General features: G+C 45.6%; 1 protein-coding gene across 1 annotated transcript; it reads right to left on the reverse strand.

Annotated features, from left to right (window-relative positions):
• On the reverse strand, positions 1 to 939 carry LOC117886144 (olfactory receptor 52N2-like). The gene has a single exon (XM_034787823.1). It carries the CDS (start codon positions 937 to 939, stop codon positions 1 to 3), a length of 939 nt encoding a protein of 312 aa, XP_034643714.1.
• Positions 940 to 12635: the final 11696 nt, after the last annotated feature.

Below are 12635 nucleotides of genomic sequence, written 5' to 3' on the forward strand. Positions count from 1 at the left end.
TCACCATCTGCAGGTGTATTTGCGCAATTTCTCACGAAGCTCTTTGGTTTTGACCCCATAAATGATAGGGTTGAGCATGGCGGGGATGAGGAGATAGAGGTCAGCAAAGATGATGTGGACGTGCAGAGGAATGTCCTGAACAAAACGTTGTGTTAGGTGGTAGAAGAGGCTGGGAGTATAATATGTCAGCATCACACAGATGTGGGCTGTGCAGGTGTTGAGGACTTTCAGGTGGGCTTTGTTGGAGGAGATTCTGAGGACGGCCTTGATGATCAGACCATAAGACAGGGCAATGAGCGTCAGGTCTAAACCAGTGACTAGAAACAGTATCACCAAGCCATATATGCTGTTCACTGTGATGTCCCCACATGAGATCTTTGCCACAGCTATAGGTTCGCAATGTGTGTGGGGGATAATGCGGTTTGCACAGAATGGCAGCCTGGTCAGGAGCAAGGGTAGAGGCAGAACAAAGAGAATGGATTTGATCAAACCTAAAAGCCCTAGCTTAGCTACTTGTCCTTTGGTGAGGATAGTGGCATATCTCAGAGGGTTACATATGGCAATGTAGCGATCAAAGGCCATTGTCATGAGGATGGTTGAGTGCATAACAGTAAACATGGGAAGGAAGAACGACTGGGTGAGGCAGCCACGCACAGTAATGGTTTTCAAATTGAACCAAAATATGCACAGTGCTTTTGGCACAACGGAAGTAGAGCTGGTGATCTCTGTGAGTCCCAGCATGCAGAGTAGCAGGTACATCGGCTTGTGCAGGGTCTGCTCTTTCCTTACAACAAACAGAAGCATTACATTTTCCAACAGGCCGATAATGTAGAACATTGCAAAAGGGATGGAAATCCAGACATGGGCAGCTTCCAGGCCAGGGATGCCCATTAGGATGAATATTGAAGGATCAGAGAGGGTGAGGTTGAAAGCTGCCATGAAGTACTCAGTGTGTCAATCGAGCTCAGAAATGTTCAAACTTCCTGTGAAGAGAGAGAAGCACAGCGAGGGGGGTTACACACTTTATAAGAAATAGTAGGGTAAATATTTGTTATTAACAGTCAAGAAAGGGTGGCGAGAAGTGAGGTGCCAACATTTATAGATGGCACAAGATTGTTTTGGTTATAATAAGCCTAAGGAAGTCCTCAGATGTAGCAAACTATGCCTTGTGAAACCCTGCTCTCAGTGCAAGCATGGAGATTAACTCAGCAAAGCATTGGATCCAGGAGGAGTGGAATTGGGAAACCATATAGAAAATACAATGCCATGAGATCAGCCAGTCAAGTTTCACTCTCCTCTGGACTCGTCTGTGTCGTACTGTTACCCGGGGTTCTTTCAACCCAAAGCTCTTGCTAACTTTTACTCTGTGCAAGGAGGTGTCAGGAAATACATCAGGGGAGACACGGCCATCCGACTGATAGATGGCTGGCACAAACAGGACAACACAAGAGTGCTTTCACTTAAAGTTAAACTTGACGTAGGCCTGGTCTACACTATGGGGGAGGATCGATCTAAGTTATGCAACTTCAGCTACCTGAGTAACGTAGCTGAAGTAGACATACTTAGATCGACTTACAGTGGTGTCTTCACTACGGTGAGTCAACTGCTGCCGCCTCCCCCGTTGACTCTGCCTGTGCCTCTCGCCAAGCTGGAGTACAGCAGTTGATGGAAGAGTGCTCGGGGATCGATTGATTGCACCTAGACTAGATATGATCAATCGATCCCCGCTGGATCTATCGCTGCCAGCCGATCCGGCCGGTAGTGAAGACACACCCTTAGTTTCAAGCACTTACACACGTCCACAACAGGTTAGTAAAACACTCCCAACCCTCGATAATTACCAAAGATGAGTGTGGCTCTCAAGTGACACAGTGGCAGGCTTCTGCTAGTAGGGTGACCAGATGTCCCAATTTTATAGGGATAGTCCCAATTTTGGGGGCTTTTTCTTATACAGGCTATTACCCCCCACCCCCTGTCCCGATTTTTCACACTTGCTGCCTGGTCACCGTATCTGGTGGCCAAATCTTCCGTCTGCCAGTGGGGATCGCAAGATGTATCGAGAGGGAGAGTCCAAACGAATCCATCTATCTCAAACATTTCTCCCTTATTTATACAATTAGTAAAAGAATGACATGTCCCTTAAAGAAAACTTGTTAAGTAAGAAGTTTCCATGGTCAAGCAAGAGGTTCCTTCTGATTATTGATTAACGAGGTGAGTTTTTTTCCAGAGTTTGCAGCCTTGAGGCCCCAATAGACATTCCTGGGGCACATCCTGCTCTTCTAAAATGCATGCATTAGCAACTTCAACACAATTCTTATCAGGAAGGACGGGGGTCAAGCTGCCCTTTCTGTGGCACCCAAAACTCCATCCCCTCCTGCCTTGGTCAAGCTGAAACTGCTGACTAGGCTGCTTTTAGCAATAAGCCATAGTGGTTTCAGGCACTTTACTGGTTTGCCAAAATCTCACCGTATAGTACTGCGCATCCTTCTCACACAGAATATTGGAGAAATAGGGGGGTTCTGGGAAGGGCAACGAGAATGATCAAGGGCCAAGGGAAACTGTCCTATGGGGAGAGGTTGTAAAGACTGAGATTGTTGCCTTACGAAGGAGCTGAATAAGAGGGGACATGAGAAAAGTCTATAAAATACTGACCCATAGAGATCTGATCGAGACTGTATTCTCCCTGTCTGATAAAACAAGATCAAATGGACATTAAATTGAACTGAAACGTGGGAAAATCAAAGGATGCTTTCTTCACTCAATCCCTAAACAGTCTGAGGAACTCCTTACCACAAGAGGTAGTTGAGGCCATCAGATAAGCAAGAATCACGAAGAGTTTTGACATTTCCATGGATAGTGAGACTTTCCAGTGACAAATATTTTGGAAAGCCTATACACGCATGTGTTTCAGAGCACAAGCCAATCTTTAGTTGTTAGGCATTTACGTCACAGCCTCTTGATGGTCAAGTCATCCAACCCCATCTACCTACTACTGGGTGTTTTACACCTTCTTCTGCAGCACCTGGGGCTGTCACTGTCGGAGAGAAGAAACTGGACTTGACTGACCATAGGTCTGATTCACAAGACCATTTCTATGTTGGAGAGGAGCCAAGTTTCCACCATGGAAACAGACATTATCCTGCTGGGCTATGACCTCGTGCTCAACAGAATGGACATGAAGGGCACAAAGGTCTGGGTATTTAGGGCTACAGGTCTGCACACGTGTTACTTTCCTTGTGTCTTTTGGTGAGACACTTTCTTGCAGGCACCCAGCTTCACCTGAGACATAAGTTACAGGTGTTAACTGAGAAGTGTAAGCAGAGACTTTCATCTGCTTACCCTTCTCATGCCTGAAAATTGATGAGATTTGATGATGACAAAAAACTGGAGGATGGTAAGAAGCAAACAATACATGTTCTAATATAGCTATGTCGATATATAAATCTAGAAACAAAGAATGTAGGTGACACTAACACGATGGGGGACTATCTTGGGCAACACATTGATTCTGAAGAAGATTTTGGGGTGAGAACGGATAATTAGCTAAACATGAGCTCCCAGAGTGACCCTGTGGCCAAAATAGCCAATATGATCCTGGGATGGTAAACAGGGGGATATCAAGGTGAGGGACCAAATTTATTTTACCTCTCTCTTTGGCACTGGAGTGACTGCTGCTGGAACCCTCCGTCCAGTTCTGGTGTCCACTTTTAATGATGGATGTTGATACATTCTAGAGGATTCAGAGAAGAATCACAAGAATTAGTAAAAGATTAGAAAATCAGCCTTATACTGATAGACTCAAAGATCTCAATCTATTTAGTGCAACAAAGATGGTTTCGGGGTGATTTGATAACAGTCTGCAAGTACCAGGACGGCTACAAATATTTAATAATAGGCTTTTCAGCTTAACATACAGAGGTGTAACACGATCCAATGGCTGGAAGTTGAACTTAAAGAAATTCTGACTGGAAATAAGGCAAAAATTTATTAACAGTGAGAGTAATTAACCACTGGAACAATTTACCAAGGGTCTCAGAGGATTCTTCATCACTGAGAAAGTTTAAATCTAATTTGGATGTTTCTCTAAAAGGCCTGCTCTAAGAATAATTTTGGGGAAATTTTCAGGCCTGTGTTATACAGACAAGAAGATCACAATAGTCCCTTCTCACCTTGGAATCTATGAACATGTCCCTCTGGGTCAGCTGATGGCATTTTGCCTGCAAGTTAGTGCCTGAAATTACTGAAGGTATTTTTTCTATTTGTGACCATGTTAAATATAGCCACATGCGGAGAAATTCTCATGAGACTGTGACGCCTTGGAAGGGTTACACTGGTTGTGTATTTCATGAGCCTGAGGGATCCCATGAAGCACTGTATGGATGAATGTTTTAGGTGACAAAAATAATGACTTGAGCCATGAAATCTCTGCATTGTGGAATAAATGTACAACCCTTGCTATTAATGACTAAGAGGGGTGGTTGGCAAATGGTCCCAGAGCCTCCTTTCTTTACGGTCTCTGTCCAAGTGGTGCATGCTTTCGGTCAGCTATGTGGGGGTTCCTGCACATGGTAGTTGTATTTATCTAGGCCCTCACATTTCCCATAGTTCCACTCTCATTATGTATTGTTCATACTTCTTAAATGGCAAGTTGTTCCTCTGTAGCAGTTCTTGAAGCACCCTGCAGTGAGTGTGGGTGTAACAAGAGAAGCTCCACAGGTGCCTACCTTGGAATTTACCACTCGTGAGATTTCTCACCAGTGAGACACAGTCACTGATATCCCTCAGTCAAGGGACCAGGTGTACTTGGAGGCACCTCACCCCCTGCAGGGGAAGAATTGTGGGGAGTATGGGGTGGCTCAGAGGTTGGGGGGGCAGGGATGACTGGGGAGCATGGAGAAGACAGTGGTGACCAGTGTGCTGTTGGAATTAGGACAATCTGGGATGAGGAAGGAGAGTACAGATAGGGGGGTCAGAGTATGATGGGAGATTGAGCCAACTGAGGAGCAAAGATCAGGCATTTCACTGGAGGGAACATGAATTGAAGTTACGTAATTAACATTCAACAACCACCATTGGAGATAAAACTGAGTAAACTTTCTGACACCCAGGCTGCAGTTCTGTGGTTTGGCAAGACAAAGAGACTCTGACACCCATCCCCCTGACTCCATGCCCCAGAACCCCCAGTGCTGGCCACTTGTCCATGTAGACCCCCCACCCCCACAACTTTCTGCCCTGTCACACAGTGACACCCCTCACCCAAGACCAAAACCAGGTGTCAGACCCCACAACAGCTCACAGAAATATCTCCTCAGACGAGGTTAAACTCAGTGTCTGCCTGCACCTGGGAAAAGGGGAGATCGGCTGCAACAGCCTTTCTGGGGGCAAAAGAAACCCCAGCAGCAGCTCAGCCCGTGCAGGGAAGGAGAGAGGGATGGCCATAGTGGGAGGGAGAGAGGACAGGAAGATTAAAAGGAGCCAGTGTGAGCAACTCCTCTTCAAAATGACAAAAAGCATTAACGTATTGCGGCCCGTTAGAAACCCAGACACCCCTTCCTGAAGCTGCTTTTCCACGTTAGCAAATGCTGATGTTACTATGAGGCATTAGTGGGGTTTCTAACAGGAGGAAGGATGGTCCAGATGTGGGGTGGTGTCACAGACAATCTGCTACAGTGACACTGTGATCTGGATACCGCACATCCCCATCTCCCCCATACGCACACACAGACCTGGATCTCCCCCGGTGAGATTTCCAACCCTGCCTGGTTTCCTCTGAGCCAGAAACATACTTTTCTTTTTATTACCTTTTGCTTCTTCTCGTTCTCTCCAGAACCAGAGATGCAGGGGTACGGAAAGAGCAGACCCCTCTCCCCGCCCTGAAAGAATTGTTCTTCTAATTGTTCTGAACCTCTAAGCCTGTGGGTTTGGGATTTGAGCAACTCTCCTGTCAGTTCTTCTTTGGTCCAAATGAGCTCACCTGTCCTTAGAGGCCACAGGACGCCTCCAGTTGAAGTCAGTGGAGGATCCTGGTTGCTGTAAATCAGACCATTTGTTTAAGTCCCTACATGTGAATTTAGAGTCATCTCAATGGGCCAAAATTTCACCCTTTAACCTGTTTATCTTTTGGCTCTGAGCTGCGGAAATTACAGACACTGGTCTTGCTACAGAGAGTGCTATTCTGTTAGGGCGATGAAAGTGTCTGAAGGCACACACCCTCCTCCCCCAGTTTATGTGGCATTCTGAGATGTGGATTCCAAAACACGTGGGTCCTGATTTTGCTTTAAGGGAGGCCAGTGTCAATTTGGACTGACCCACTGAAGGCAGAATATGAGAGCAGAATCTGGCCAGTGTGTGACCCATTCTTGTGGTGAACCCTCTGGTAACACAGATACCCACTGCAAAGGCTTTGGCTGAACTTCCTAAAAGGTCAGTAAAGTTGCTGAATTGGAAAACTTGAGCGAATCAGAAAAAAACTACAGCATCCGACGAAATGGGCATTCACCCACGAAAGCTTATGCTTATGCTCCAATACATCTGCTAGTCTTAAAGGTGCCACAGGACTCTCTGTTGCTTTTTCCAAGAAAGAAAACAACTAAAACAGCTAGAAGGACACAATAAGAGACAAGAAACTGATCTTAAAAACAAATATTTGTCTAAACTATTTCCAATACATTTGTAGTTCCAATTTTACCAGGTAAATCCCTTGGTGTTTCTCATACTACTAAACAGTTCAAGTCACTGTCCTGGTGAATTCCTGCCCAGATGGTTCTTAAATTGAATCCTTGAACACTTCCTGAGCCTTTACCACAAACTCTAATGCAGAAAGAGGCAACTCACCAAAATCCTGCTCAGCAGAGAAAGGAAATAAACATACAGCGACAGGAAGGCAGAGCCCTGAGAATCAGTGTATGAATCTCAAATATCTGACATTCAGCGTGCTGGGCAGCGACCTTTATCGTTTCCCTGTACAGTCCCTGCAGATGCTCAGACTGGCCAGGACTCCCAAACAATTCCCTCAGCTCCATGAGCAGTGGGAATTGTAAAAAAAATAGACCTTGGAGAACGTCAGCCTGACAGCTTCCCCTGGGAGTGAAGAAATAATTTGCCGATAACAGGGGCTCACATGGTCAGGGCAAACGGAGTCTTGCAGACATTTCTGCCTAGTAATTATGATGGCTCCTTAATGTACTACCATTTGCACTATGTGTGGGAATGCTGCCACAAGAGATTGGACCAAAGTCTGTTTTCAATTGATCATAGCAGCGTACCACTGTACATCACCCAGGCAGTTGTAATATCCAGTCCATTAGCCTCTGAAATTCATTGCCACCCTCTAGAGGCCAAATGAGAGGCTCTTGAATTGATGCAAGCCGAAGGGCATGGAAAAGGCTTTCGTCTCTCAGGATTCTGACATCCAAGGTGTTTCCCAGTATCCCTTTGTGAGGTCTAAAGAGGATATATATCTATCCGCTCTGTACTGTTCTAACAGCTCATCTGCTCTCTGCATCAATAAGCATCACATTTCAATACTGTGTTGATCTTTCCAAAATCGATGCAAAAATGGTTTTTTCTCTCTTGCAGCAGAAATGGTATCATGGCTTTTCTCCACTCACTCTCTGATTCCCCACTCCCAGGGCCAAAATTACCTGGAGTTCATCTTATAAGGTATCCCACATTTTATGGGAGATACAGTCATGGAGTTTGCCTGATGTTTTGCCCTGGGGCCATTTGAGTGTGGTGGTATTTTCAGTAGATGTGCCCTGCTGGGTCCAGAACACAGTGGAAAAGGAATCAAACAACTGCTATATCTGGATCTTTTGTTTGGTCTACACTCCCTCCCCCCTTGCTTGTGTAACAGGTGCCTGGGGCCTAATTTGGACTCTGGACAGTATGAGTTTGATGGGTTGTCACCCCATGGTGCAGTCTGGGAGCCGTGGGTATCGCTGCATCCCTCTAATTACCCAGCAGGTTTGGCCCTAGTTCACACCACTTTGCTGGTGATTCAGCCTCTCCAGGCCCTGTTTTCACCCAAAACAACAGCAGATGGTGCCACACACCCAAACTGAGCTACCTGAGGGCTTATCAAAGCCACCCAAGTACAAACAGCAGACATCGGGCATTAGTGGTCTTTCCCTTCACCCTCTCACCTGATTCATAAATCTGACACCGCAGAACCTTGTTTCCCAGTGTCCCTTCTCAGCTCTGATGCCACAGAGCCTTTACCTGTATTCCCCCTTCCCAGCTTGATGCCAGAGAGTCTTGTTTCCCAGGTTCCCGACCTCCCGCCTCCGTGGTAGGCATAATTATCGTATCTGTTCCATTATACCAACAAATCCATCTGGCCAGGCAAAAACAACACACACAGTGTCTTTCTCCTTTTTTCACATGCATTGGCATAAGATATAAGAATATATAGATATAAAGAGTATCAAAAATCAAACGGGCAAACAAGACCCAAAATTCGATCTCACATGAAGAAACAGGCCTGAAACTTACATAGTCACTAGCACTTCTAACACTCCACCTGATTTTTTTTCTCTTTTCTTCTGGGACCCTCCTTCCCAGGTGTCCAGGGAAAAGCATAGGGCATATGGTGGCACATTTACTGAAAGGGCCAGGTATCAAGGTGGAATGTGATGGTGCTCCATTTGCCCAACACGTCCCTGTGCAGTATGATGTCCTGCACCTTTCCTCATACAGGCATACTGCAAGTTTCCAAATTAGAGTTCCAGACTTTCTGTATCTATGGGCCTGAGAAAGTTGGGTCTGGATTAGCTGTTACACTGTGGTGGAGGGCCTACATCGCTTTATGTGTTACAACTAGCAGTTGTGTTTCATGGATCTGTGCCCTCCTTAACCATTGCAGTACACATTGCAGAATTAGTCTACATAATAATAGACCATTAGCCATAATAATCCACAGTCATACTGAGAGCCCTGACCATTGTAATATTGTCCATCATATGGGCCACCACCAGAAGCATTGCTTCTCCTCTTTGGACAGGATTAAGATTTTTTTAACACCATTCTGGAGAACATCTTGTAAATGTGTCCAAGTGTCAAGAGCGACAACAGGTGAGACACCACAGGGGAAGAGGGCCCTACTGATAGATCTAAATTCCCAGAGCAACCAGCAGGAGGCACCACGGTGGAGAGTCCCTGCCCCATTTCAGTGCCCACATCCCCTCTCTCAGAACAATCAAGAAATCCTGGGAATTGTTCCTGTATTTCCAGATTTTCTGTGTCTCTTAAGCAGACTCTTTTTTTTTCTTCTGGCCAAGAGGCCAGCACAAGAACCCCCAACCTAGCATCAGTCTTCACTGCAGAGGATGTGAGGGAGATTCCCAAAACTGAGCCCGCGTCTTTTGACTGTTTGAAAAAAATGCCCCCACCTTTCACAACACTGCTCCTGTATGGCAGATTGTATATGTTTCTGAACCTTTTTTCTATATTTTTCAAGTCTCTTATTCCATTTTTGGTGAATGCAGAGTCTCTCAAACCACTGGAAAACTGTCTGCAAGGAAAGCCGAAAACTGCATCTGCCGTCTCACTGTACTCGAAAAATAACAATGCCTTGGAATATTGTGAAGAAAATGAGAGAGACTGAGACACAAATTTGCATATTCTTGTGCCCCAGTTCACTTTCCTTCTTTCAAACTGGCACCATTTACTCACCTACGGCATTTGCATGTCTCTGCTCATTGGTTGATGTCTGGCTCCTTTACCTGGCCCAGGTGGGGACTCCATGTGGTGCTGAGACTGCTGGTGCTGGAGCCACTCAGCTAAGGGGGCTGGAACATAGGAGGAGAAGCAGGGAAAGAGGCCAGGGCTGACTTTTAAATGTGGTTCTGTTTTTCAATGGTGAGCAGCAGGTGGTAGCAGCCTCAGGCAAGAGGGTTGGGGTGTAGGAGAGGAGGGACTCAGCGAGCTACTGGTATGGAGTGCCGTGGAGGAGGGGGTGTAGGAGAGGGAGTCAAGACTCAACGAATGCCATGGTTGCTGAGGGGGCACAAGGGGTCAAGGAGGGGATAGACTCGGTGAGTGGAGGGCTGTGGGGACCTCGTGGGGGAGGAAAAGAAGGATTCAGTAAGAAGCAGCAGGGACCTCAGTGGAAGGGAGTAGCAAAGACAGAAAGTGGTGGACCATGGGTGGGGCCATAGGAAAAGCTTATCTCCCACCTGGTAAGTCTTCCAGAAAATACTACAGATGGTATTTGGATAATACCTGCTATGACCTAGGAGCACATGCGAGGGCATGTGACCAGACCACATGACACTGAACTCCATTTTGAGTCACTGTATTTTTCCACAAAGTGACCTGGGAACTGTTTTTGGAATGAAGGATTCCTGCCATATGTTAAATCTATATAAGGTGGGGTGTGACTGCATCAAGTGGTCTCACTCCTCACTCTCCTCAAGAGAACTGGAAAGATCTGAGGAAAAAAGACTGAACTGGTGGACGTGCTGGTCTCAGGCCAAATGGATTCCTAACCTGTGTATGGAAACCTCATGGAGTGCTTCTTGTATCGCCTGCCAGGGTGAGAAATTGCTGAATCTAACACATCAGGCTTTGTTTGCAGTTTTGTTTATTTGCTATGTAGCCTGCTTTGATCTCTTTGCTATCACATATAATCATTTCAAATATGTATTTCTGTAGTTAAATTTCTTTTCTGATTTATCTAAACCATTGTGCCTTTGAGTGAAGTTTCTGGGGAAAATCTCAGCTTGTTTAACACAGGCTTGTGGAATATCCTTCCCACATCGAGTGGAGGGCGAAATGTACCAATGAGCTTACAATGGACAGACCTCTCCAGACTGAAACACGATATTATGGGTTCATACTCCAGTAGGCGGGGTGAACCTGGAGAGGTCAGAAATTGACTGATGTCCTCCATTTGTACTTGGGTTGCTTGGGTAAGCTCTCCTGTAGCGCCATTTGGGTGTGTGGCGCCATCTACTGTCATGGAGAGACACAATCACCGGCAAAGCAGTGTGAAAAGGGTCCAGTCCAGCTGGGTGGTTAGAGGGGCGCATCAGTTCCCATGGCTTCCAGACTGAACCCCAGTCACACTCATACCCTCTGGAGCCCAAATTAGTTTCCCTGGCACGTGTGACACAGGCATGGGCAAGGGACTGTAGCCTGAAGAAAAGATCAGATGTAGCAGTTGTTTGATTCTTTTACCACTGTGTTCTCTCCCCAGCAGGACACACCGACCTAAAATGCCACCATACTGAAATGGCTCTAGGGCAACAGATCAGGGAAACTCTGTAGCTATTCCCTTCTAAACTGTGGGATACTATGTGAGATGAACTCCATGTCATTTTGGCCCTGGAACTGGTGAAGGAATCACACAGTGAATGGAGAAATCCCATTGTGTTAGTGCTGACAACAGGATAGCACAACCCATTTCTGCATCGATTTCTGAAAGATCAACACAGTATTGAAATTTGATGCTTATCCGATGCAGAGAGTAGATGAAGTATTTGAAGAGCTGGAAGCTGCCAAATATATATCCACTTTAGATCTCACAAACGGATATTGGCAAGTACTTTTTATGCTAGATTCCTGGGTGAAGAAAGCCTTTTCCACACAGTGGGCTTGCGTCAGTTCTGAATCAAGTCATTTGGCCTCCACAGTCTGAAAATGAATTTCAGAGGCTTATGGACTGGATATTACAACGTCATGGGCGATATACATCATCTGCAAACACTTGGAAGGTGGTAAGGTGATAGGGAATAGCCAGCATGGATTTGTAAAAAAACAAATCATTTCAAACCAATCTGATAGCTTTCTTTAATAGAATAACGAGCCTTGTGGATAAGGGTGAAGCTGTGCATGTGGTATACCTAGACTTTAGTAAGGCATTTGATACGGTCTCACATGATAGTCTTATCGATAAACTAGGCAAATACAACTTAGATGGGGCTACTATAAGGTGGGTGCATAACTGGCTGGATAAATGTACTCAGAGAGTTGTTGTTAATGGTTCCCAATCCTGCTGGAAAGGCATAAAGAGTGGGGTACCGCAGGGGTCTGTTTTGAGACTGTCTCTGTTCAATATCTTCATCAACGACTTAGATATTGGCATAGAAAGTACGCTTATTAAGTCTGCAGATGATACCAAACTGGGAGGGATTGCAACTGCTTTGGAGGACAGGGTCATAATTCAAAATGATCTGGACAAATTGGAGAAATGGTCTGAGTTAAACAGGATGAAGTTTAACAAAGACAAATGCAAAGTGCTCCACTTAGGAAGGAACAATCAGTTTCACATATACAGAATGGGAAGAGACTGTCTAGGAAGGAGTACGGCAGAAAGGGATCTAGGGGTTATAGTGGACCACAAGCTAAATATGAGTCAACAGTGTGATGCTGTTGCAAAAAAAGCAAACATGATTCTGGGATGTATTAACAGGTGTGTTGTGAGCAAGACACGAGAAGTCATTCTTCCGCTCTACTCTGCTCTGGTTAGGCCTCAGCTGGAGTATTGTGTCCAGTTCTGGGCACCGCATTTCAAGAAAGATGTGGAGAAATTGGAGAGGGTCCAGAGAAGAGCAACAAGAATGATTAAAGTCTTGAGAACATGACCTATGAAGGAAGGCTGAAAGAATTGGATTTGTTTAGTTTGGAAAAGAGAA

Source organism: Trachemys scripta, chromosome 1, assembly GCF_013100865.1.
Source record: "Trachemys scripta elegans isolate TJP31775 chromosome 1, CAS_Tse_1.0, whole genome shotgun sequence".
NCBI lineage: Eukaryota > Metazoa > Chordata > Testudines > Emydidae > Trachemys > Trachemys scripta.